This window comes from Gopherus flavomarginatus, chromosome 10, assembly GCF_025201925.1.
Source record: "Gopherus flavomarginatus isolate rGopFla2 chromosome 10, rGopFla2.mat.asm, whole genome shotgun sequence".
NCBI lineage: Eukaryota > Metazoa > Chordata > Testudines > Testudinidae > Gopherus > Gopherus flavomarginatus.
In genome coordinates this window covers 50,409,470-50,432,002 of record NC_066626.1, presented here as the reverse complement: position 1 = coordinate 50,432,002, position 22,533 = coordinate 50,409,470, and the positions used below count along the sequence as shown (strand labels likewise).

The 22,533-nt window shown below is 39.3% G+C and overlaps 1 protein-coding gene and 1 long non-coding RNA gene across 6 annotated transcripts in view; one reads left to right on the top strand and one right to left on the bottom strand.

Moving 5' to 3' along the window:
• The window catches only part of LOC127058914 (uncharacterized), a 68,241-nt gene that overhangs the window by 473 nt on the left and 45,235 nt on the right, over positions 1-22,533 (bottom strand). Inside the window, exons 4-5 of the long non-coding RNA XR_007776492.1 lie at positions 15,828-15,955; positions 250-494 (exon numbers count right to left, since the gene is read on the bottom strand). This is a non-coding gene — a long non-coding RNA (uncharacterized LOC127058914). The remainder of the gene's footprint in view (positions 1-249; positions 495-15,827; positions 15,956-22,533) is intronic.
• TANC1 (tetratricopeptide repeat, ankyrin repeat and coiled-coil containing 1) overlaps positions 1-22,533 on the top strand; it is a 197,949-nt gene that overhangs the window by 132,302 nt on the left and 43,114 nt on the right. For all 5 annotated transcript variants that reach the window (XM_050969154.1, XM_050969158.1, XM_050969155.1 and 2 more), the window contains 9 exons: positions 355-636; positions 1,599-1,750; positions 5,522-5,753; positions 8,311-8,477; positions 9,606-10,213; positions 11,694-11,802; positions 12,030-12,152; positions 15,738-15,974; positions 20,306-20,491. In XM_050969154.1, coding sequence (XP_050825111.1) covers positions 355-636; positions 1,599-1,750; positions 5,522-5,753; positions 8,311-8,477; positions 9,606-10,213; positions 11,694-11,802; positions 12,030-12,152; positions 15,738-15,974; positions 20,306-20,491 — 2,096 coding nt within the window. The remainder of the gene's footprint in view (positions 1-354; positions 637-1,598; positions 1,751-5,521; positions 5,754-8,310; positions 8,478-9,605; positions 10,214-11,693; positions 11,803-12,029; positions 12,153-15,737; positions 15,975-20,305; positions 20,492-22,533) is intronic.

Sequence of the window (22,533 nt, the reverse complement as noted above, 5' to 3'; positions counted from 1 at the left end):
GGCCCTCAATTAGAAACAGTCATTGTGCATTTTCAAATATACAGAATTTTTTTTTCTTCATTAAATGTAAAGTTGTCACAGTTCTACAACATTTTAAATACAAAAGCTGAGCCCCTGTCAAAAAAGAACACCCCAACAATCATTTGCATTTTATCATGAAGTGGTTTTAATCCACACTGAAGCTGCCAACTTAGTTCAATAAGTCATTTGTCATTTTTGTTTTTATGGTAAAAGTGCTGAAAAGAGCACCAAAAGTTATTAAAATTGTCTTCTTAAATACCGCTGCCAGTAAATAGATTTTCATTGCATAACAATATTTTCTTCTAATAAACTTTTTTCCTTTCCACTTCTCAGCACGTTTTGCCCCCTATAAGCCTCAAGACATTTTGCTAAAGCCACTATTGTTTGAAGTGCCAAGCATAACAACAGACTCTGTGTTTGTCGGAAGAGACTGGCTGTTTCAAATGATTGAAGAAACCTTGAAGAATCCGGAGCTGGAAGAAAACAGGGGAGCAGTTATTATTGGAAATGTGGGATTTGGAAAGACTGCTATTATTTCAAAGCTGGTGGCACTTAGCTGCCATGGAAGTCGCATGAGGCAAATTGCGTCAAATTGCCCTAATTCATCCCCCAAAAGTATGTTTCTCTTCTAAATAATTGTTTGGGTTATTATACTATACAAAGACATAAGTAATTACTGGCCTTATTGTCCCGTACATGAAAAGCTCTCCTCGGGGTAAAGGAAGTTCCATCAACATGGCATGCTTTGACAATAATCTCCAACAGAATAGACCAGGGGTTCAACTTCTTAAACACACATGCACCCACCCACACCAAAAAAACCCCCACTCCCCAAGTATCTATGGAAACATTGAATCTCCACATGGCATCCCAGCACTCCAAACTCACTTGGCAACATGGCTCTAATGAACTGTGCTGCCTGGACTCCCCCATGTGCCTGCCTCAGCTGTTGTTGGTTTGTGGAGGGAGGATGGTGCTTTTAGTATACTCATACGCTGTATTGTGCAGCCTTGATTTTTCAAAGGCTTCATAGAATCTGAGATGAAGGGGAAGATGATGCTAGGAAGGTGACACTTATATCCCTTCCATGCCCCTCTACTGCCGTTGCACTCCCTAAGTTTATCAGAGGTGAGAGGATGATATAGTTCTGTGTATTTACTCAGTGTATTTCCAATGCTGGCGCTTTTCAAATTTGCCATATTGATGATGGGAAGAAAAGGCTATTATGATACCATAATTAATACTTTCCACATCAGTTGAGCTCTGGTACATTATATGATTTAATGAGCTCTTGCATTTAGAATTGTACTTATTTTTACACCCCTGTATTTATTTTCAGTATTTGCTATTTCTTCAGCTCAGAGGTCAATTATATCACATAGAGAGTATAAAGATGAAAACATACATGCATGTCATATTGTAACTCTACTTTGAAGATGATGTATTGTATGTTTAAAAATCCTGTATCTTAATAGTAAATTTTACCCAAGGTTTTAAGAAGTTCCATTATCATGTATGTATTTTACCTCAGAATAGTAGTCTGTAATCATAACTTTGGTCTGTGCACTTTTTTATAGGCAGTGACCCCTGTCAAGAGATTCCCCTCACTAAGTTACCACCACCTGCTCCTCCCACAAATGGTAACAATACAATGAAGATTCTGAGTTGTCCTGGCACTCCTGAACATCAAAATCAAATGGACAAATCTGTGAGATGTCTTGCTTCAAAGGTAAGCTTTCACCATTCAGTAGGCTTCTAACACACTAAAAAACTTTAAACTCCCAGACACAGTGCTTTGCAGAGCTCCCTGGTTGTGGTAGGGGTGAGACGGGAGAGTGATTTGGGACACACTCATGCATACCACATACATACATCCTGCACAGTTAGCCAGGTCTTTCTCCCTTCACGTGAGTTGCAACCTGGTAGCAGCCCCATTGCTAACTTAAGCAAAGGGGCTGTGATTACAGGGAGTCCTTGTATAGCCTCTGCAATGGAGTCTGTTAAATACTGGACTCCTGCCTCTGCTGTTGCTGTTTCTTGTCCTCTGTTTAATCTAGGCTAAGAGAAGGTAGAAATGTGAGAAAAAATTCTTTCTGTTCAATGTCAGTCATTGGCATCCCTAATTCCGTAGATGTCTATTGCTCCCACCAGAAAATTACTCCCATGTAGTTTCTTATAGTGCAATTTTGCATGAGATAAGGAAAGATAGAAGTTTTGCTCAAGGTTATTTGCAATGCACTTGTTGTTGTTGTGTTTGGGCAAGGGTTACAGAAATTAAGATTAACAGGAAATTGTATCTTGGATGGGACTGTATTCTTTGGATTCTCTTTCCCTGATCAATGTTGCCAGGTCTTTCTGGTTCAGTTATTGTGGAAAACCTTGCAAAGTGAGCAGAGGCCTGCAACATGCCTTAACCTGGCAGAATTTGGTCTCATTTCTATCTCCTGTGAATGAGAGTTCTCCATCAGAAATGCTCTATCGTTGGCTCCCAAGAGCCCTTAAGGCTGTCAATTGTTGAGTCCTGGTTCACTATAGCTTCTAAATTGTGTCATGTGGGGGGGTGAGGTGGGAGAAAGGTAGTATGTAAAATAGCTTGAAGAGAGTCCTTATAGGTTTTAAAGATTAGGATCAATACCTTGAAAGCAATTTGGAGTTGGAGAGCCTGTGCAGGTTGTGGAACACAGTCTTTGATCTCTTCCATTTACAAGACAAGCCATTGCATGATTGACTGGTGACAGTTTGTACGTGGTCTGTGGTATATCAAGGTAAGCACATTTTTCAGTAATCCAGCCTGAATTTCAAAAAGTATGGATCATTTCGGCTAGAGCTTTCAAAGATAAAAAGGAAAAGTTTTTAATTGCCGAAGATGAAAAATGATGTTTCCACTAATGGTCATGTTCTCAACAAAGAGACCTTTCATATCCTAAATCCTCTTTCTGAAAAAGAATATTCAGTACTCTCTGAGCCTCAGTGAGGTGGCCTTATCTAGCTCATGCTTTTTATAATATATATAAAATAATAATGGATTTGTGAAATATATTTTCCAGTATTGCCTAGAGATCCATCCAACATCAGTGCTTCATTGTGTTAGATACTATGCAGCACACAGTAAGAGATGTTCACTGCCTTGAAGAGTCTACAGTCTAAAAACAGACAAAACTGACAGTGTGAATTAATAACTATTTCTCCAAACATTTCCCAATTATTCGTTAGAAATTTTACATACAAAGGGAAGAAAAGTGTGTGATCATTAATAAAATTCGGTTCAAACCAAACCCTTTGCTTGTGAAAATCCTATAATTTTGGGGATGACCAGTTCTTAGGCCCATCTAGTGCCAGATACCCCTATGCTTTGACATTTTATGGATAGATCTATTGTTGATCTCTAGTTGTAAACGTTTCCCCAACACCAACTATTGCAGATCAGTTTTGCTAAAGTATGGAAAATCATTACTAGTAATAAAAACTTCAGCTCTTCTAAACATCAGAGATATGATATTGAACAAAGGAGCTGGGATGTGATCCTATAGCATAGTTACAATAAGGAGATTTTTGGCTGGTGATGTAGGCATGGTATCATGTAGATATCATCCAAAGTTGTCCAAGGCTTCCTTGAAGAAAACCAGAGCAAAGACTCAATCTCAGGGTTTGACTACAATTGTGAGTTACAGCGTATTAAAGTAGCCCATGGCGCACGAGCTCACTACCGGTCCACACTGGCAGGCAAGTAGAGAGCTCTGGCTCCACGGCTAAAGCGATCCTGGTACTCCACGTTGGTGAGTAGAATAACGTTTGATGTGTCCCTGCTGAAACGTCCCAGCGTCAGTGTGAAAGAGGTGTTGCGTTACTGTGCTCTCTGAAAACTGATCAGCCTCCGAAAACTTCCCATAATCCCCTTAAGTCAAGGGGCCACTCTTGTCATTGTTTTGGATATGCCCTTTGAAAGCTCCGTTTGGCAGCCAGCGTGCTTATCTGCTCCAAGACAAAGCAACTGTTACTGTGGAATGCTGTGTGAGAGAGAGAGAGAGGTGGGGGAGGGAGGGTCTATTGGTGTCTGAACTTACAAGACAGCATGCTGACATGCTCTCAGCCCCCCAAAAACCCACTCTCTCTCCTCGCCCTGTCACACTCCACCCCACCCTCATTTGAAAAGCACGTTGCAGCCACTTGCATGCTGGGATAGCTACCAGAATGCACTGCTCTCTGTTACTGTTGCAAGAGCTGCTAACCTGGCCATGCCAGTGTGCTCCCAGCTGTCAGTGTGGACAGACTACAGCACTTTCCCTACTGCGCTCTGAGAAGGCTGGTTTAACTCCAAGCACTCTACATCTGCTAGTGTAGCCATGCCCTCAGTCTTGAGAGCAAAGAACGTGCTGACTAATGTCCCCATGATTCTCCTCAGTTCAAATCAGTTTAAAGCTCTGCCGCAGGGGCAGAAGAGTGTACTTGAACATGATGTAAATATATAGGGAATCTTGTGCTCATATTATTGTATGTTCTGTCTAGAAAAGTGTATCTTGTCCTTGAGAACTGAAACAAACCACTGTCCCCTGAGACCGAAACTACTTCACATCTTAGATTAACTCTTTTCTCAATCTGAAAAAAGTTTTAAAAGCTATATTACTGTAGTTTAGACTATATGCACCACATGCTGATGATAATCTGTGACTATCTAGAGTATTTGATTACAACTGACTTCCGCATTAGATTATATGATGCTGAGAAACTGATTTTACCTAAAGGATAAAAATATTCTACATCAGAGTTACGATTATTTAATAAAGTACAGTTTCCTCTATCATTTGCCCAATTTTATATTAAAGAGGTGTTTTAAAATATCTACTTGCATCCAGCGGGAAAGGTGCTAAAGAGTTTCAAGCCATGAAAACCACTGAATGACACATTTGTGTGAACTGTAAACATTGCTTTTCATTGTGATGGGTTGATTTTCACAGAAATAATCAGAAGCCTGAACCATGACTCCTCACTTTACAGAGCATTGTACTCTTTTTCTGCAGCAGTCAGCTACCTACAGTGATACTGTAACATTCAACTGATCAGCTTGCTCAGATAGAGCTTTCACAGATTTTCAGGTTCTGTTCTGGAAGTTTTCTTGTGCTGTAGCAGGGGCCTCAGGTTCTGCCTTGCCTGCTGAACTCCAGTCATACACAAATGCCAAGGAGGCTCTTGCCAAGTGGCAGAGATTCAGATTTGTGGTTTATTTATTATGTCCAAAATGGATGTTTGGATTTCTGTGTATCCTCTTTCCACCCTCTACTGTAGTAACACTGTTTCCGTGTTGTTTTTTTCTTGTGCCATGATTCCATTGGGCTTATCTTTCACACAATATGAATCAGGATAACTTTTCTAAAATTGAACATACCTTGGGGGCTGCCATTCAGCAAAATAAATTAGCTTAATTTTTTTGTCTTAAGTAAAAGAAACTGTGTTTCTACAGTGTCATCCATAAAAATGTGGTAATCTGACTTTCTTTTTTTAGGTTGTTGCCTATCACTATTGCCAGGCTGACAACACATATACGTGTCTTGTCCCAGAATTTGTGCACAGTATTGCAGCTTTACTTTGCCGGTCACATCAGTTAACAGCATATAGAGATCTTCTGATAAAAGAGCCTCATCTACAAAGTATGCTTAGCCTTAGGTCCTGTGTCCAGGATCCAGTAGCAGCTTTTAAAAGAGGAGTTTTGGAACCACTTGCAAACCTCAGGAAAGGTATGCCAAGTAGCAGGTTACTGAGAAACTGTCTCTAAACTTTTTGTAAATGACCAAAAAATCCTAAAATAATCTGATATATGTATTTAATGATCTGAGGGAGATGATTAAATGTATAGGAATGACTTCACTAGCTCGAATGTTTTTCTTTTAATCTCTTTCAGTTATAATCATTTTTGATGTTACTTGTAAGAATAGCAGACAATTTTCAGACAGGAGTATTTTAGTTTTAAAATTTCCTCCAATATTAAAAGTAATGTTTTCATGACTCTTTTTAAAATGTCAGTGAGCACACTTATTGTTAAGGATACATTTATAAATTATAGGCAGGACTTCTATCACCCATTAAGGTTGCCCACCACTTCCCATTATAAGACCCAGTTTTCAGCTGTGTATAACTTCGCCCTGCTTTAATTGTCTGGGCTGAAATTCTCCATACTGGGTGTCTGCCTCAGGTTGAATTTGGAAAACATCAGCTAAAGCAATTTGGTGTTTCTGAATACAAGGCTGAAAGAAAACAATATGTTCGCCCATGTTACAAAATTCTGGTATCCTTTCTTTGAAAAGCTGTAGCACTCCCATGCTGTAGAGCAGGAACTTGAAATTTGCAGGGGATTGGCATATGTGTGAGGGATCTGTCTTTTGTTGTTCTCATGAAAATCCACTGCAATTTGGCAAATTGTAAGTCTTCAAAAAATCACAGTTCATGCATGCTCAGTAGAAACGTCTTAGATTTTAGCTAAATTCCGCAGGATTCCATCTGTACTGGTCTACTCCGGGGCTGAGCAGGACTCTCCCTGTAATTGCAGCATAAGGCTGCTAAGTGCCAAGCCAGGGCTGGGTCTGAGCACTTGAGCTGAGAGCAGGAAGTCTGTCTCCTCCATGCTCCTGATGATCCTCCAGCTGGGCTGAGGCAGCATGCAGAAGGAAGCTGCCCAAATCAAATACAGAGGAGACAAAAGCCAGACCTCAAGGGGGATGTGGGGAGAGTAGATTTGGACAAGGAACCTGGGTGTGTTGGGGACTGGAGGCTGCTAGGGGAAGAGGAAGAGGAAAAGGGAAAGTGGGACTAGGAGTTGGGATGTGGGGGGAGTGAGTGATGGTGACTGGGATTGGCTGAGGAGTTAGAGGAGAGATTGTAATTGAGAAACAGTGACGTAAGGGGAGGGAAAAGTTAAGATGGGAGAAAAGACATATGAGCCAGGTTGTGGGGGAAGAACTGAGACTGGGACAAGGAGCTGGGGGTTGGGAAGATGGGAAGTGTGGGATAGACTGTTGTGCTGTATTGAAAGGGGTGAGGCTAGGACTTGTTGGGACTTGGATGAGAAGCCTGAATGTAGAGGAGCCTGGGACTAAGTAGGTGATGACAATGGGGCTGAGATGAGGATTTGTGGTGGGGAAGCGACAGGTTGGAGCAGGTAAGGAAGAAGGGATCCCCTCTCCAAAGAGTCTTGGCCCACTAGGACATGCTATCCTCCAGAGCTTGGAATGGAGCCCAGGATTCCCGAATCTCACCATTCTTTTATTGTCAGCAAATAATGGTGAACCCCACCGGCAAAGTATGTCTCATCCCTCTTTAGTGCTGGTCTGCGTAGAGGGTGACAACACACTACTGCTTTCAGTTACACCATAGCTGAAGTGGCAGAGTGTGCTTTCTTAAAAAAACTTAGGAAATTACATACTATGTTAAAGGAACGTTATTAAAATTGAAAAGTCAAGTGGCCAAAATTAGGAAATGTTATAATTAAGATGGCCTGTGGAACCTTAATTCAGCCCCTTTGTGCATATGTATTATGATACTTTCCTTAATTCTGTGGTCACATACTGTTTTTTCCCACGGAATCCTTACCTCATATGGTGCACAGAATGGACAATGCTAACTTAGTGAGCAGATATATTTTGTTTTCTCTTTTTTCAATATGTTGCCCCATGTCTTATTTACATAGGTGTTTTGTCTTATAATGGTTTGTAAAAGTTTAATACATGATTAATAAAAGTTCTAATAAATGGTTATTCGTTAGAATCAAAGGGTCAGTAAGTGCTTGTAATTACATATGGGACCTTCTATTGATGTACTTATAACGATCTATAACACCTACTACTCATGTTTTTAACATGCTTGTAAAATCTATTAAATCAATTAACCTTTTCAGTATATCATTTACAAAATGGAGCTTAAATATAAAGTGTGACTGAAAACACAGTTGGAAATGTGTGGATGTTCCCCTGCAGTTTTTGTAACCCAGACCTTGCAGGATAGTGCTAGTCATGAGATTTGGAAAATGAAACTATGAATTATTTTAATTGACTAAAGAGAGTAAAGTGCCAAAAAGCAAGCAAACAGCATAAATAGTAAATTAGATTTTAAAAATTCAGTTTTAATCTAAGTGAGATTAGTGATGGTGGTGATTTTTGGTTGGATATTCTGACTTGCAAAATTTCTCCAGGTGTGTATAAAGTTACCTGTACTAAGATTTTCAAAATTGTGCATAAAAATGAGTCTCTGTTTGTGGGAAAATGTGCAATCTCCTGGGGTTTTTTTACTTTTATTATGCAGAGCAGAGAATTCCAGAGGAAGAATACATCATTTTGATAGATGGTTTAAATGAGGCTGAATTCCATAAACCTGATTATGGTGACACACTTTCTTCATTTATCACAAACATTATCTCTAAATTTCCTTCCTGGTTGAAGCTGATTGTGACTGTAAGAACTAACTTTCAGGTAAAAATCATATTTTTTGTTTAGCTTCTTTTTCTCTTAAGTGACTTTTTACACTGCTACAAGGATGTTACCTTGAAAGAAGGCTCTTTTAGGGGAATTCAGAGACAAAAATAAAAATTGTGCCATATGTTTTTGCTTTGTGGTGGATAAATAGGATTTTTTCCCCCTTGTTTTCTGAAGTATGCCAGTGAGATAAGTGACAAAACATGAGCTACATTTTTCATAGCCCTCAGGTGAGATGAGAATTGGATATTGAATCAATAGAAGTTAGGAGTTCTCAACATCTTACAGAGTGTGAGGTGGTTAGTTCCCAACTAAAGGTTGATTTATTTGGGACTTCTCCTGAAAGGATCACTTATTTAGAATAAGTCTTTCTCTAATACATAGTCCATGAAACAACTATCTGGATTCTGGGAGGCATGGGGCTACAATAGTTTCATAATGTCAGTGCCCCCAGACTGAAAGTTCAGATTATTTATCCATTTATCTGTTTTTAATTACACAAGAAATGCATTGTATTATAATGGAGCTCATTTATACTAAAGGTGTTTGAAAAGTTTTCTAGACTACGCAATGCATCTGTTATCTGAATTACTGTTTTTTATACACCATAAATGTGTGTTCAGGTAAAACCACCATACCTAGATCACCCGTTCTGTAATTGTCAGTTCTCCCTAACTAAATAGTCATGCTCAGTCAGTACTTGGATGGGAGACCTCCGAGGAACACCTGCTGCTGGAAATGGTGGTGATGGTCCTCTTCTCTCTGAGTCATTACTAAACTATTTGTAGGCAAAGGGATGTAAAACAGTTTCCTGGCCAAATTCCATTTCTGGTAACTTTGCATTCTGCTGCCCTAAATTTGAAATGACCACTATACATCCTTCATCTACCCTTCAAGAGTTTGTTAATAAAGTGTTCTGAGATTCTCAGAAGAAAGATGATGTAGTGTAAAAATGTAACATGTTACCTGTTTTCAAGTTACTATATTTACAAGAGCATAATAGAGCTAATAGATCTTTCTTATCTATATCTAATGCCTCTCACAAAAGAAAAATATAGTGAAGCTAGACTGAATTTTCAATTCTGAAATGCTATAATGTGTGCACGTGTGTGTGTTTTGTTACAGGAAAATACGAGTTCACTGCCCTTTTTCAAAATATCCCTAGATGACTTCCCAGATAACAAAGAAATTCATGGTGACTTGAATTCATATATTCAGTACAGGATCAACAGCAGTCAGGAAATTATAAACAATATATCTTTAAATGGGAAAGCTGATGCAGCCATAATCGGGAAAGTGAGTAACCACCTGATCATGAAGAGCTTGGGATCTTATCTCTATTTGAAACTGACACTGGATCTTTTTCAGAAAGGTCACTTGGTGATAAAAAGTGCAAGTTACAAGGTAGTTCCTGTGTCTCTATCAGAACTTTATTTGCTACAGTGCAACATGAAGTTCATGACCAACTCTGCTTTTGAGAGAGCACTGCCAGTGTTAAATGTGGCACTAGCATCTCTTCATCCCATGACAGATGACCAGATTTTCCAAGCTATTAATGCTGGTCAAGTAAATGGTGAACAGGACTGGGAAGACTTCCAACAGAGGATGGAGGCCCTTTCGTGCTTTCTGATAAAAAGGCGTGACAAAACACGTATGTTCTGCCATCCTTCCTTCAGGGAATGGCTTGTTTGGAGAGCGGATGGTGAAAATACAAACTTCTTATGTGAGCCAAGGTAAATTAAGGCTGCAATAAACTGTAATATGTACAGAGAGCTGCTGTTACAGATTTTAATTATCACTTTTGATCACTGATGGGAGGAGAGAGTAATGTTAAACAGACGCATCTTTTTCAAAGGAAGTGCTGTGCATGTTTAAAGCCAAGTTTTGTCTTCTAATGCCTAAATGCAACTCCTCATGGAGTCAATGAGAGCTGGGCCTATCCATCTGAGAGCAGAATGTACCTTTAGTAGATTAATTAAGCTATGTGATTTCACTATCTTGGTGAAGAAGTGTAATTTATGAGAAGTCTCCTATTTTTATCTCCTTGGCAAAATCTGCAATAGGAAAATACTGTAAGGTTTCTTACAAACTCAGACTTTGAAAGCTACCTTTTCTGTCGGGAAATAAGGCAATAGATCATTGTCTCACCTTATTTTGTTTTTTTTTAAATTACTCAGACACTCCCATTTCAATTTGACCCTACTCCCCTTTCTTGGGTTGTATAGTATGCATTATGTAAGTCAGAGCCACTGAAAAACACGGTGTGTGCATATTTTGGTAGCCTGCATAGTCCATTTTGCCAGCCTGCATTTTTCGTTTTGCCACACTAGTCAGGGGTTGGAGTTTAGTCCTTTAAAAAACATTTTAAAATGAGTTAGGACCATCACACATACATAAAGTAGATTTTGGTGATAATTCTAAACATGGATTTACCAGTATTGCACCCAGCTGCCTCAAAATTTTAAGAATTCAGTTCTAAGTTTTACAAAACCATGGGTTTTACATGATAAAACTGATCTAATAACAATTGAATTTAATTACGTAAAATTCACCACTCTGTGTTTGCTTCATATAACAATGCCCAGAATTATATCAGAAGCTGTAAATTTTCTGAAAAAGTGACTGCTATAGTATGTTAGGCATATGTTTCAAGCTGATGGTGGTTTTTATGTCTGTTTGTGTGTTCATTTTATTATGAAAAGAAAAGGATGCTCTGTCATTTTTTTAAGGGCTTGCAGGTTTTAACAGAATTTCATATATTATTAGAGGTATGGAAAAATGCAACAGTCAGATTTAGCAGAACATTGCAATATCTATTTAGGGTGTCTTGTTGACTTGACCCCTTCCATCTCCAGTCAGTGGGGATTCTGATCTGGTGCTTGAGACCTGAACACTTTTCATGATGCGACTCTTCAGATTTCCTATGACCCTGTTCAATTCAGATTTATTCTTTTAGAAGTGAATTAACTTTACTTAGAGACAGAACTCTGTTGTCCCCTCTCCTAATGTAAAAACTTATGAACTCAGGGACAAGTATTAAAAAGTTTTCTCTCTTGGGACATTTAAAAATTTTCGTATTTAAATTGACACATGGAGATATTTGAAAAGTTTAACTAGGTGAAACAAAAAACATTGAAGTATGCATGACATAAATGTAACTAAATCTTTACTAAATAAATGTGTGCTACTATCTCATTTCCTTCCTTTTGCTAGGAACGGGCATGCTCTACTGGCATTCATGTTTTCTCGGCAAGAGGGAAAATTAAACCGTCAGCAAACGATGGAACTTGGTCATCACATTCTTAAAGCACACATTTTCAAGGTAAAATCCACATATTTTAAAAACACAGTTGTATGATATCAGTATAAATGCACAAATGTTTGAGATGATTCCAGACTGGGTGTTTTAATAGTTACAAATCACCTCTATAAACAGCTAATATTCTTATAAATAATTCTTACAAATTATGCCTCATCCATATAAAAAATGTAAATTATCTCTGCAATCCTATTTCTAAAAGTATCTCTTTATTTTATCATTTCTCCTAGGGTCTCAGCAAAAAAACTGGAATTTCTTCCAGTCACCTTCAAGCCCTGTGGGTTGGATATAGCACAGATGGATTGTCAGCTGCCCTTGCTTCTCTGAGAAACCTCTATACACCTAATGTGAAGGTAAGAAAATAAGAATTATGCACTGAGGATGCCATCTGAATCACAAATGGTTCTGATCTTGCACCAATGAAATCGATGGGAGTTTTTCCACTGACTTCAGTGAGGACAGGATTACCTAGTGTGAAAATATCATACATAATTAAAATACCAGTGATAACTAGATGTCATCCAGAGATGGTCTGTGAATAATATTTAAGTGCTATAAAGTCAGCAAAGAGGGAAGTAAAGGTTTGCTTTTCTAGGGCCAACTTATAAATTGCAATGAATATCTTAAGATTTTTTTTGCCCAGAGAGTCAATGTATTTTTAAAATAGACACTGAGAATCTGGAGGACATTACTCATCAAATCATAAACATTTTTATGAGATTAAATTTCAGACCATATTTATGAGAAGGTACATTTGTTGCCCTGCAACTGAATGAATGCTATCTGTGTTGTGCCCTCCTTTAGCTTTTGTGTTTTATTGGGGAATTTGACTTCTGTGACTATCAGTAACAGTCTGTTCTTCACTCTGTTGCATTTTATCTCATTTTGGATTATTCCTAAATCTTAATCCAAATGGGTATTTAGTACATGAATCAATTTAAACAAAACCAAAACACATCTGTACCCCAAGCAGAGATTTTACTCCAGAATAGAAATGCCAGAGACTCCATGAAGTCTACTAGGAATTTTGCTGTTGCGATCAATTGTACAAAGAAGGCATTTGGATTAGTATGGTGAAGGGCGGCAGTTTAAAACCCTGACATAGAGAGAGAGAGACAGTAGAAAACATGCTGAGCTTAAACATTAAACTGAGAAGATCTGAATTTCAACAGATTGCATGGACGCATAGTCAAGTATGAGGACTCCTGAGTCCCACACCTGTTTCTATTTTTTACTTTGGGACAGGTCACTTAATGCCTCAGTTTGCCTGTTTGTAAAATGGGTGTGGTGCTTAGTTGTTTGTAAAGTAATTTGAGATGCTCTGTTAAAAGTTAAGTGTTATTTTATCACAAATGATTCCTTGTGGGAGGAATTAAAAATAAAACCCACCCATCTAACAAGTGTTGTGGGGTGGTCCAATATATATTGGGTTCTTAGTTGTTATTTATATAACTTAAATTTAATCTCATTTAGTCCTGGCTCTTCTGAAACCTTTGCTGAAACAGCTAACGTGGGATCATTTTAAAGACTGCGCGTTTTTAATAGGTATTGTAAAATATCTGTTTTTGCAGAAATCTGTGTACCTTATTTGTAGCATCATGCTGTCTTAATGGTATTGGTTTGCTTTATACATCCACTGTCTTTTAAAATAGAACTTGCAAAAATTATGCATGTAATTAAAAGAATATTCAGAATAATAATGGTGAATGAATACTATCCAGAAGAATTGTAGGTAGAGTTTCTTGAGGGGTATTTCTGTAAAAAGCCACTTTAATTCATATTTGTATGAATCCTTCACTGATGGATTTTCATTTCAGCAGAGAGCTGCCAATGTTATAGATTCATAGATGCCAACATTTAATTACAGCCTAAAAAAAGTGTCCTTTAAAGGAAAATATTTTTAATATAGAATTTAAAGCAAGTCATAAATTGACTGGAGAAAATTCATATATTGGAAAATGAGTTCAAAATATGCCCTTGCCAGTAAGGTTAAGTATAGCTCTTTTGACTATAATTTCACAACCCTGCAATGTGGAGATATTATGTGGTAAATGCACAAGACCTTGTTTTCTAAAAAACTGACACGTGCAGGAAGTTCAGTTACGGATTCTTCTTCTGTTTAAAATCTTACTATTGATTGTGTCTTGGAGACTGATCCAGTTCTCATTAAAGTCAGTGGAGTTTTTCCCTCGATTTTGACTGCTCACATTTATGTCTGAGCGAGCATTATATTGACAAGTTATCAGGAGCCCAAGGACCACACCCAGTTTACTAATTTAGAGCAGAATTTAGTCTCCTCATTTTAAATATGATGAAATGTAGTACCGAAGATTAGTTTCTGGCATGTGGTGACCTAGTTTAAACTATACAATCCAACATGCAGAAGGAGTTGTCCTCTCCTGAGGTTCAGTATACTCCTCCCTCTTCCTCCGATGAAAGCTAATACAGGGGAGTGTGACATGGCTGTGTCCATCTTTACCTCAGTTGCAGTACACTGCCCCAGGGGGTGCAGAGAGAGACCAGGCAAACATAAGGGAGAAGGAAACGCCTTACTTATATCACTGTTCTCACTGTGCACATACTAAGAGCTGTCTACAATCAGGCTGTTGATTAAAACAAAAAAATTGCTAGCCATTTAGCTGTCATTTACCCACATAGTCAGAGCTTGGTTGTGGTTTAATTGTAAAATTAAAAAGAAGCAACTTGAGGTCATATATGCCTGTTTCATATATGCCTGTAAAACCCTAAAATACAAATGAATAGGAGGAACAATGAGGCATTGAGCCACAGTGATGTCAACTAGGGTAATAATAGGTTTCATAGTGGACCATTTTAGGGACCTATCCTACAAAAACATATGCATGGAGTAACTGTGTTTGCAGGACTAAGCCTTTAGACTGCCCTTCTTTTGTGTGTTATCTGGCTTTTCATAATTTTAGCACATTTCTTTGATGACTGTGTTTTAGGGTTAGAGAAGAATTTAACAGTAACTTTAAGCCCAAATTCAGCCTGCCCTAAATTTATTGTATTCTGCTGGAAGATGTCATTAATAGCAATTTAAAAATGGGAGGTGGGAGATCCTTCCATTTCCAAGACAGTAAATTAATCTAGTCAATGTTTTTGTGGACCTGAAACACGTTTTCTGTTCTTGTACTTTCCTGCTGATTCTTCAGCAGATTTAGTTGGGGTTGGTCCTGCTTTGAGCAGGGAGTTGGACTAGATGACCTCCTGGGGTCTCTTCCAACCCTGATATTCTGTGATTCTATGAAACTAACGCTAGGCCCAGCCTTGTGCTCATATTGGTGATGTGGTAAGGCAAGTAAGGGAACAAGGCTATGCACACAGAAACATGCTAATTTCAAGTACCATTGGAGATCAAGGAACACAATCTGTGTTTTGCTAAATGGAAAAAGTAATGATCTGCAGGGAAATAGTTGTTGTTTTTTGATAGGGAACAACAAACATACCATGGGGAAATTTAAAGGTGAAAGAGGGAAAATTGGGGGAAAATGGGAAGTGTAGGCTCCATTATTGGAATTGCCCATTAGGGGAGGGGGAGAAGGTTGCAATTTTGGCCAACTGCTAAGTGTTTTCAAAGGGTTGCAAGCAAATTATAGAGCTCCAGCGTAACAATATATGTTGTGCGATGGGAACAGATAGTGGTGAAGAGGTTATAAAGATTTTAAACTTAATAATTTTGTGGATTTATAGCTTGAATTTAGAGCTAGTAAACCAAAGATATAACTGCTAGCCAAAGGCTTTAAAACTTTTTTTTACGTCACATTAATATCAATATGTAATATAAATGGAAACTGAATTTAATTTTAATTCCAAAATCAGAATAAAAAATGAGATACTTCTGCAGCCTCTCTAACTAAGGTGATGATATGCTATGATAAATGTGGAGAAAAACATAGCTTGTTTAAATTCTCCTTCAGGTGAGTCGTCTGCTGATCTTGGGGGGAGCAAATGTGAATTACAGGACTGAAGTTCTAAATAATGCTCCAATACTGTGTGTTGAATCGCACCTGGGACATGAAGAAATGGTCACTCTTCTGGTGGAATTTGGAGCTGCTCTGGATGGGACATCTGAAAATGGAATGACCCCACTTAGCTATGCAGCCGCTGCAGGTCACATGAACTTGGTTTCACTGCTCTGCAAAAAGGGTGCAAGGGTAAGCTATGACATCAAAGGATGATTTTAACTACAGCATTCATGGCTAGGAAAATATTGTATAGGCATGTTTTAGAGCAATATTATTTATTAGCAACTTATATAGAGCACTGTGTACATACTATTTTTGAAAAACAAAAAACACATATACCAAAGGGGTATAAATTCTTACATAGATCCTTGCCCTGAAGAGCTTACAATAGAAAGCCATAATTCTACGAAGATTTATGTATGTGCTTATCTTTACATTTGTGAGTAGTTCCATTGAATTTAATGGAGCTATTTACATTATAAACCTCGCCAAGATTGTGGCCGAAGAGTTGAAGCTGATTGGTGATGTCCTGGGGCAGGCCCCAAGTTTGTGATGAGCAATCAGTGTCATGGCAATGGGGGAGGGAAATAAGAGTGGAATTGCAATAATGGGAGAGGAAACATGTTTATGGGAGAGCATATTTGTTTATTTCCTACTTGGAATCATTTGAATCATCTCATTTCATAGTTGTTTTTCCATTTCATTGTATTCCTTTCTCATTTGGGGTAGATAGATCCCAACCCTTCCTAATTTTCCGTAATCCTCCCAATTTTTGCATGTAATTACAAAACTACAAATTCAGACTTAAAACTACTACTCTTGCAAGCACACACATTTTATACATATATAAATTACGCGTATGTGAGAGACTTACTACCACTCAGGTCCATTGAACAGAGCAAATATTGCTGTGGCTTTAGGGGGCGTTCTTTTCCACTTATGGCACATGCACAGATTGCACAGTGAGGGTCTGATCGGAGGCAAGCTGCAATGATTTTGAATGGGTTGAGGCATTGCTCGATTTACTGCCCAAGCCACAGGCTGTGTATTGCTCTCTGATTGCCCTGTGTGGACCCTGATGGTGAGCTTTAGGACCTGGAGCACTCCAGCAGGGTCTACACAGAGCAGATAAAGTTCGACTCCTGCACCCCAAACCCCACTGACAGTCGCCGTGGCTTGCCTTCTGTGAGACCCTCACTGTGCAGTCTGTGGCAGAGGATAAGCTATAGGGGCAGGAGGAGGAGGAGGAAAGGAATTATGGCAAAGGAGGGAGAAGAGTATCATACTGGGAAGGATGTTCAGCCATGGGACTGGCTGAGGTAATTAAGGGCCTCCCTAGATGGCATAGGAGGGTAGCTTTCCTAGGGCTGATTCTCCCCTTCTTCCTGTCCAGGAGTAGGAGCCGAGGCCCTCTCCCTTGTCCATAGACAGGGAGGGTGTGGGAATCATGTCCCATTTTTTGTGAGGGGACAGGGTTGGGTGAGGGAGAGCCAGAGGTCCCAATCTGGGGGAAGAGAGATCTAAGCAGCCTCCCTGATTCCTCACCACAGTTGTTTTCATAAACATCTGTAAAAGTCTCAGAGCAAGATTACCATCTCTGGCCAAGTGCAAATACAAAACACTCAACTGGAAATTAGTGCAAGGGAGATCTCCAACCTCTCTTATTTTGGCTGAGGGATTTGAAGGAGAGGAGTTACAATTACTTGGTGTGCAGGAGGACAGAAATTGTTTCAGGCATATGTAGGGACATGTATGTTGGGAAGAGAAGACATGGAGTGGAAGAAGGAAGTAAATAGTGAATGCAAATGTAAGTGGAACTAGTTGAGTACAGTACAGGATATGAGAATGAGGGAACAAAGGCTGAGATGTAGGTATGGTACAGAGCTCTGGAGAACACCGAAGGGGAGGAATGTTGATTGATTAATCAACATTTTCCTGAGATGTGTTTATAGGGTGATTTATTAGGGTTTCATTTGTTTCTCCTGTGTCAGATTATGAGTAACAAAAGTGCAGAATGAACAAAATCCTGTTGTTGTTCTTTCCCCCCACAGATTAAACACTAAATATTTGGCAGAGAAATTGGCTAGTTAGTATTTGCCACATGTATAAAATGCTCATTAACGGATACTTATTCCTGTTACTTGGATTGTAAACTCTTTGGGACAGGGACCAGCTCTTTGTTATGACTTTATATACTGCCTAACACAATGGGGCTCTGATCCATGACTGGGACTCCTAAGCACATAATACAAGGAATAATAATATGCACCCAGAACGCAGAGACTTAAAGGCCAGAAGGACAGACTCTTGTGATCATCTAGTCTGACTCTCTGCTTAACACAAGCTATTGGACTTTCCTGAATTAATTCCTGTTTCAAATCCAATAGCAGTGGTTGCACTGTAATAATGGAGAGGCCTCTAAATGGGGCCATGCATTATTTAGTTCCTAAGTTGCTTGCTGATTGCAGAGATGTTGCTCCACGTCTCCTATTCATTTGTCTCATGTTTTGTGGCTATATATAATCACTTTCCATACCTAATGGAGCTATATGAGAGACCAAAAGTAGAAAAAATAAATCCAATGCTTTCTATCCAAATTCTTGTTGCTGTTATAAAAAATATAACCCAAAAGCAGATTTTAAAAAAAATCCCCGAAAAACCCACAATGCAATTACTATGCCAGCTCTAGTGGATAGTTTTACTTCTCACATTGAAAAATAGAAAAGCTCACAATCTAAGACGAAAACAGACAAAATAACTAGATACTGGAGAAGTCAAAATGTGTGGAAAGTTCCTGTTCTTTGTTTGTACTGACCATCACTTTCAACATGCAGATGAGTAATTAGACAGGCTTGATCTTTTAGTGTTTTGAGGGATGTGTTTTTAATTTAGCAGTCCTAGACTGACCCTCTTGGCTACTTTTTTACAAACTGATAATCTGTCTACCTGCCCAGATAGCGCTCCTACGGCATTAGCAAGAGGATGGACAAGCTGGAGAATCACTGACTGCTTTGAGGGGTGCGGCATAGGGCCTCCTTCCAAACCCACCTTCTTTCTCCTCCCCAGGGGGTCAGATGCAATGTTCCTCACTTAAACTGTACCAGTTCCTTTGTGGGGGGATGGGAGTGCTGTCCTCCTCTGTTCTTGTTTGGCCGATGTAGCCTCTTCAGGCGGTCGCTGCTGCCCCAGCTGACACTACCCTCACTGTTGATGCAAGAGTCTGAGAATAATGATGGGTTTTCAGCATGCAAAAGAAAGAAATGGTCAGTCAGAAGCCTCTCTAAATGTAAAATATACCTTAAAAAAAAAATTCCAAGGTTGGCCATTTACTCACCCTGACTTTAATGAAATCCATATCTATCATATAGGGCTACAGAGTGTAGAGCTGGAGGTGCAGCAGAGATAGATTAGAGTACTCATATTTCTGTGAAGGTAAAGACTAAGATTGTGTGTGGCCACTATACACAGGTAAAGGCAGTGACGATGCTTCTTGCACACTCCAGAGGGTCTAGGCATAATCAAGAGGGGTGTGTGCATGTGTTTAAGTCCCATAGCAAGAAATGGAGGGAACCCACAAACACATGGTCTCTTCTGGTAATCATCTTTTTATTTGAAGTTATTCAGTAGGAAAGCTGTTTTTATTTTTTGTGTTTAAGCCTCTCCTTGTGTTTCTTTAATTTTACATGAACAAGGGAATTGTCGCATAGTATCATAGAAAAGTAGGACTGCAAGAGACCTCGATTGGTCATTTAGTGCAGTCCCCGGCACTGAGGCAAGTCTAAGTATTATCTAGACCATCCATGACAGATGTTTTTCTAACTTGTTCTTAAAAACCTCCAGTGATGGAGATTCTACAACCTCCCTAGGTAATTTGTTCCACTGCTTAACTATCCTGACAGGAAGTTTTTCCTAAGGTCTCACCTAAATCTCCCTTATAGTAATTTAAGCCCATTACTACATGTCCTGTCCTCAGTGGATAAAAAGAACAATTTATCACCCTTCTCCTTAGAACAACCCGTTATATACTAGAAGACTATCATACCTCCCTTCAGTCGTCTTGTCTCCAGACTAAACAAACCCAATTTTTTCAACCTTTCTTTGTAGATTGTGTTTCCTAGACCTTTACTCATTTTTGTTGCTTTCTTCAGTTTGTCTGCATCATTCCTGAGGCGTGGTGCCCAGAACTGGACACAGTACTCCAGATGAGGCCTTGTCAGTGCTAAGTAGAGTGGAAGAACTACTTCTCATATCTTGCATATAACATTCCTGCTAATGTTCCTTCCCTCTACATTCCAGCTCTGCTTTGAACCATAATTCCAAAAATATCACTTATAAATTAAAAGAAAAAATATTTGCATAAAAATGATTTATGTAGTACATAGTGTTCTGAAAGTATAATGTGAATCATCAGACTTCCCATGAGATTATCAATTGCTTTGAGCTGAGCTTTGTTGTTGCTAGATCTGTTATGAGAGCTCTGAGATTACTTATAACATTCAAGTTTTTGTTCTTTCATACAGGCTGACTACCTGGACAAAAAAGGCCAATGTGCTTTGGTCCATAGTGCATTAAGGGGACACTGTGATATCCTTGATTATTTGCTTAACAGTGACTGGACAGCTCCTTCCCATGAACAAATTTCACTAAAAAAATGTCATGCACTTCAGCAGGCATTGACAGCAGCTTCCAGTATGGGACACAGTCAGGTAGGTTAGTGGTTGGAATGTTTCAAAACTAATTCGAACGATCAAAATGGTTTAAATCATGCAATAATAAATGCAAAAAGGAAAACTATTGCAGCTTCAAATGACTTTAATTGGATGTCATCTTAGGTCTTAACTGTATAGAATCTGTAGGGTTATTTAACCAAATAGACCTTTGTGTCTTGTTTTTGTTGATACGTAATTGTCAAATTACTTTTTCTTCACTATTCTTAAAACTGCTGTATAGAATTCCTAATTGTGGTTACTGTTAATGCCTACAAATGAATCACTTCCTCCCCGTAATCAAAGGCTTATTCTACCTAGGATGGATTTTTTAAAATTTTCTTTCAAAAACCAAGAAAATGCTGTACAGAAAACTACAGTAAAAGAGCATTAGATTGCTTCACCTTGCAACCATCATAGAAAGTACTGAAGTTAAGGTTGTGTATGTAACCGTAGCTCTGCACCCTTGTTGCATAAGCACTAAGATACAGGGCTAGATCAGGGAGCCACATCCAGCTCACCAGATCATATTATTTGGCCTGCCACAGCCCAGTTCTGGGCAGGTGATCTACCTGTGCCAAGGCCAGGAAGGGAGCAGGGTGTCACAGGAAGAGGGCCCCGCCTGTGCCTGGATGCATGCATCACATAATGCTGTGGCAAGAGCCAGTGAGCTGGAGTGGGGAGACATGCCCAGCCCTGAGGGACAGGAGCTGCTGCTATGGGGTGAATATGGACTGGGCTTGCATGCCAACTCTCCCTCCCTCCACAGCCTCTTGCCCCTTGGGGGCAGGATCTGACCCTTTTCGCCTCCCCCTCACTCCCAATAACCCATGACACACACCTTAGCCCACCAAAGGGTTTTAGTGGATTCTGTGGCTCTTTGCTATGTTAAAGTTGTCCATTCCTGCACTACGTCCTCAAAACTCAGTTGGACCAGCTTTGTCTGATACCCCAGTATGGCTGAAAACGTGGTATTAGTCCACCTTTTACAGCTTCCTAATCCTGTGGCCAACTGGAGGCTGTTTCAGTTTTGACATGACTTAGAGCAGTCTTGAGACTGCTCTACGTTGCACCCAGGCACAAAACGCTGATGATAAAAAGAACTCTGCAGTACTCTATTCATACCTCCTTCTCTACACACACCTCTAAAATGCCTCCATCTCCAGAGGCTGCAAAGGAAAATGTAAGACTGGTTATGGTGGCTGCACACTGCTGGAGGATTCCACTTCCATTAGGAAAATCTTCAGCTGGCTGTTTAGGCTAACTTTAAGGCCTCATTCACATGGCTGCACCGATGTAACTCAAATTGTTTTATAAACTGTTTGTTAGTTAAGCTGATACAAAACCCCTGTGTGGACACAGTTAAACTGACTTAAACTTGGTTTATATTGATTTAGCTTAGGTAGTTTCTTTACTGAACTAAGCCAAATCAATATAAAGAAGACTGAAATTAAGATTGTCGACCCAGCAGTTTGCACTGGCTTAAATGATATATTAAAAAATACTTTTAGTTAAAATAATATACATTGCACTGCCTTCCAAACCTGCCTTAAATAGGGATATACACCTCTACCCCGATATAACGCGACCTGATATAACATGAATTCGGATATAACACGGTAAAGCAGCGCTCTGGCGAGGCAGGGCTGCGTGCTCCAGCGGATCAAAGCAAGTTCGATATAGCACGGTTTCATCTATAATTTTTTGGCTCCCGAGGACAGCGTTATATCAGAGTAGAGGAATATATTCTTTCACTATAGGCTTTTCTAAAGTGGTGAGCATCATAGAATCTGAGTGCCACACAAGCACTAATTAATTTATCCTTACAACCCTGTTGTGAGGTAGATAAGTATTATGCTCCCCTTTTTGTAGATGGGGCCTGAGGCATAGAGTGAATTGTTGGAGGTCATACTACAGGTCATTGGAAAAGCCAGGTGGAACATAGATCTCCAAAGCCTCAGTCTCTAGTGCCTTAACTAGAGGACAGTTCTGTCTGTGATCCCCTGCTTTGTTTACTGAATGCTGTCCAACTTCTACAATAA